The 4,507-nt window shown below is 31.3% G+C and overlaps 2 protein-coding genes across 2 annotated transcripts; both read right to left on the reverse strand.

Annotated features, from left to right (window-relative positions):
- Window positions 1–2,579: 2,579 nt before the first annotated feature.
- Window positions 2,580–3,070, reverse strand: LOC112906596. Its single transcript, XM_025980996.1, has 2 exons — window positions 2,894–3,070; window positions 2,580–2,830 (listed from the first exon to the last, which is right to left on the reverse strand). Exons 1-2 carry the CDS (start codon window positions 3,068–3,070, stop codon window positions 2,624–2,626), a joined length of 384 nt encoding a protein of 127 aa, XP_025836781.1. The 3' UTR covers window positions 2,580–2,623.
- A 13-nt stretch (window positions 3,071–3,083) lies between these two features.
- Window positions 3,084–4,429, reverse strand: LOC108739965 (apoptosis inhibitor 5; the record flags this gene model as incomplete). Its single annotated transcript, XM_025980947.1, is given in 4 exon segments — window positions 3,084–3,414; window positions 3,588–3,747; window positions 3,803–4,183; window positions 4,238–4,429. Coding segments are annotated over 4 exon segments (801 nt in total), but the record flags the coding sequence as incomplete, so codon positions are not given.
- Window positions 4,430–4,507: the final 78 nt, after the last annotated feature.

Below are 4,507 nucleotides of genomic sequence, written 5' to 3' on the forward strand. Positions count from 1 at the left end.
TGATAATGCCCACGTATGAAGTGGACGAAACACGTGTCCGTTCAAAAACTTTTTTGTGGTAATTAGGGGTGTCTTCCTTTTAATTTTTAAGTAATATTTAAGTCAGTAGTCAAAACTTTTGGTTAATAACTTAACAAAATATTTCTAATAAGTTATTATTATTAGTTAATAGAAATCGTTTGCATATGTAATAAGTCATTTCAGCAAAATGTGTCAGAAATACCGAATGTTATTTGATAAACAGAATTTTTCTTAGAATTTTATAACGTTGTTCGTCAAACTTGTTTGCCTATAAAAGTTGAAGCCGACCAAGTACCTATTGTTAACAGCATTTGCAAGGAGAACAAATAAATACTCTTCGTCAGTAGTCTGATTTGTATAAAATCGGTACTTTCAGATTATTAATAAAGAAATATCTATTTTATTTTGTGTTACGTATATTTTTGATACCATCGAAAGGTCGGTTGCACATTGCAGTCAGACCTAAAATTCGAAGAAGGGACAAAACAAGAAATAAAACAGACGCTATTTTAAGAGTTTTAAATTTAAGTTTCAGTTACATTTTTGCTTTTAAATTTGAAATTATTTAGACCTCGCTCCTTGCTTGACGATTATTGCACAATATATAGGTGTCATGTACATTAGGGTGGTCCTTATTTCGACAAATTTCGAATTTTTAAACTCCCAGGGGCTCATACGTTTCGAAACAGTTAAAAAAATTTCAAGTCTCTTTCTTAATATGTCGACAATTTAAATTTTCTATCTGAAAAACATTGAATTTCGGCATTAAATAAACAATTATTTAATTCGGCCAGACTGATTATTGAAAAAATTAAAAACTTGGCAAACGTCAACCTTATAAAAATAGCTATGCCTCAGAATTTTTACAGATTTTTAGCTATTACAGTCTTAGAGCTTTAGCTGGATAAAGAAAACAACCATTTTCTTTTTCGAACGCCAAACTCCTTTGCACAACCAAACGCTTAAAGTTTGAGAATTAGTCTGTAAATTTTTGGAATTAATACGATTAATTTTAAAAGTTTAGAAATTTTTGGAAACATACTACCTACTTTCCGAGAAAAAGATAACTTGACGCCCTTATTAGGTTTAATCAGGGACTTAGCGATCAAGGAATGCCGAGCTGGTTATTTCTTTTTATGGAAAAAGTATTAACGTCATAACGAATAAAAAACAATTCAATATTGATTTTTTTACGAATTTTGGATATTTTTAATATAGTTCAAATTCTACGATTGTAGTAGCTCAAAATTCTGAGATATAACTACCATATTATAAGCTTAACGTGTTAAATTTTTTGAACAACCCCTTTCGCCGGAATAAATGATTACTATGCACAACGTTTAACTACAAATTAAAAAAACAGAGTCAATTAGAAATATTCATATGTGAATAAACATATTTTTTGAAAACTCGTTCGAATCTAAAATAGTATTCTGGTGTTATATATGAAATACGCGACAAAACTTGAAGATATACTTTCTCGGTTTATTTTATGAATAATACTGTTTTTAATGATCTTTGGAAAGCGTTTTTATTGATGAAGGTATAGGACGATAAATGTTTTGCGACAATAAGAACGTTTTAAATCATGCAATTTCTGATTTTTCAAATCTTCCACATTTTCCAGTGGCGGATTGTCTGAGAGTTTAAGCCCAGGGAGATCGAGCAAATCATAAGTGTGGTCCACCTTTACCAATTCCCCAACTCCATAATGTTGCTGTTAATAACTCATGAGTCTACTTTGGTGCATCATTGTATATAATCCACATACCACATTCTTACTAATCGGAATTGTTATTAAAAGATTTTAGGTTTTCAGCTACATTAATAATTTTAAAAATATCAAAATTGGTTTTGTCCAAAAACATTTGTCGCCCTGTATTATCAAAACAAACCAGCTTTCCAAAAATCATCATTTGTTAACATCGATGTTAATGAACGAATTTTGTGAACAAATTCAGCATTGAATTTGTATACCACTTTTTTCTCATACGAATCGATAAAATCCGTATTTTTGTATAGGGGTTGTACCTTTTGGGCCATCTATGCGTTGGTTCGAAAACCGACACTAAAAGTTCATCCACCAAAAGAAAGGGAGGGGTCAGACCCATCTATGTGTCCTCCACATTCCAGTTTGCAGAGCAGATGGCGCTAGCATTAACTACTACAGCTTATGCTGGATAATTATTATCCTTTTTATGAAATAGGAAAAACAAAGGCACCAAGGTTTATGTTACCACTAAACTTGATTTAGTGAAAAAAAATCTGTTTTTTCGTATTTTATTTTAATTACACATAATCGTTAAGCTGTTAATACACCTTAGAAATTCACATTTGTTTCTAAACTAATAAATAAAATCATACTAATGAGAATAATAAAAATGATAATATTCGAAATTCCAATATGCTTTAACAGCTTCATTATTAATAAATAAATTTCCAAATTCGTTATCACCATTAGGGTAATTCGGGAAATTTGCCCAAATCTAATATCTAATAACGTAGAAAAACAAGTGCAAAATGTTAACCAATTGTCACTAGTAATGCTTATAGTTAATTTGAGCAGAGGTTTTATTTAAATTTTTGCACTTTAGGTCCACCATTATGAGTACTTTTTTGATGATATTGCGTCTATTATCCTTTGAAACGTTTGTGGGGAAATCCCTAGCCAACTTGTAGTATCTGATCTGCCACTGTTTGATCTTGCGAAGAAATCGTAATAGTAATCATAATCAGTACTGGAGACGTTAAATTTTGCGTAATATACTGCAGCGAATGCCGAATATATGAGCAGTAAAGCAGTTCCCAACTAAAAGTAAACAATTTATTTAAGGATAATATTTTCTTCTAAAATGTGTATTTGCTTAAATACCTGGAACACTGCCCAGAATTTAAATGATCCTTCGTTAATTATGAAGTCGTAATAATTTGCCCAGGGATCAACAGCTGTAGCTTTCGATTGATCCTTCATGGGTGGGTGATGATCGGCACTGTAATCCTCATCATCTGCGTCCATCATACCTCTTGCTTGTCTTTCACTTTGTTTCATTTNTAATAAAACATTTGCAAGTAAGAAAACTTTTATTGAAATTCTACATTTATTTCCTGCACACAACATTCTTTCAGGAGTTAATTTGGATGGACATATCCTTTTTATTTATACTGACACAACTATGAACAACTACCTTATTATCCATATACAATAAATGTTAAAAAAAGAGATACAAAAAATAAAATGTGATTTTCGACTTTATGAAAAGAAATAGTTAACTACATTAAAGGAAAATATTGTAGTGGTGTCAAACAAAATTAAATAACATTGATTCTAACGCCATCCCCTTCCTGAACCTCGTCCTCGACTTCCTCTAGATCCCCTGGGTCTCCCTCTGCCACCTTTAAACAGTACTAATTAGAAAAATACAAAAAAAAATAAAACGGAGATTCATTAGTTATTAAACTTTTTCCTTATATTGAAAAAATTTAGTGGTTTAGTCTTTTAGTTTATTCTTTTACAAGTCTCCATTTTCTACTTACAATTAGAAAAATGTAATATAAAAACTATTTACCATAACTTTGGAAATTATTACTGAATTTTCCACTTGGTGGGGTGTATAATTTCATACCATCTGAGGATTTTTTCGTATTTTTATTAGCGGAACTGGCTCCATTGCTTTCGAAGGTAATCGGAACGTGCCTTTTATTTCCCACTGGTGCTTTTTCCGGAGTCTGAAAAAACAACTTATTTTTAGAATTGCGTAATTTCAGTTAACTAGTATTTTACCTTTGCAATGGTTTCTTCAGCCTTGAAGGAAAGTGTGACATTGCACTTATACATAGGCGGCTGATAAAAAAGATCTTTGATTAGCATATTTATATTATTCAGTAACTTGGGAGAAATTTTTTGTTTTTGCGTTTCTTCTGGAGACAAGCCTTCTTTCTTTTTCTCTAAATTAGCCAGAGCTTTACTACAGCCTTGAACTCCTCTTGAAAAGTACATTAGTCTTGCTCGAAAATCCTTCAAAAGTGCCTGATCTTGGGTCAAAAATTCAGGGCACTGACGGGCTAATCTATGAAAAGCATATAGCAGACATTCAACCACTGAAAAGTCGAGGAACGGCATTGTTATTAAATCCGGATTTTCAGGTGGGGGAGGCATGTATTGCTGTAAAAATTAGTATTAAATGTTTTACAATAAATAGCAAAGACAATCTTTTACCCTTAATTTATCATAAATTTGGCTTATGTAGTGAGTAGCATTATCTAATTTACCACAATAAGTGCTAAGCTCTGCTAGTTGTCTCAGTATTACTAACTGTAAAAGTTCTCCTTGGTTTACCTGTGCAATTTTGTCCCACTGTGGTAATACTTGATCACAAATATAAGTTACTATTTTTGTAGACTCTATTTTTAACTGCAATTATAAAAGAAGCAAGACCAAAGTAATTAAATAAAGCAAATATAAATATTGCACTTATATATATATATA

The sequence above is a fragment of the Agrilus planipennis genome, unplaced genomic scaffold, assembly GCF_000699045.2.
Source record: "Agrilus planipennis isolate EAB-ADULT unplaced genomic scaffold, Apla_2.0 scaffold2, whole genome shotgun sequence".
In the NCBI taxonomy this organism is placed as follows: Eukaryota; Metazoa; Arthropoda; class Insecta; order Coleoptera; family Buprestidae; genus Agrilus; species Agrilus planipennis.

Excerpts from the sequence above, each read along its gene's own strand:
- LOC112906596 (XM_025980996.1), bottom strand. The coding sequence starts at position 3,070 with ATGAAACAAAGTGAAAGACAAGCAAGAGGTATGATGGACGCAGATGAT. Across the intron at positions 2,831-2,893 it reads AATTCTGGGCAGTGTTCCAG|TTGGGAACTGCTTTACTGCT; the intron begins GTATTTAAGCAA and ends GTTTACTTTTAG.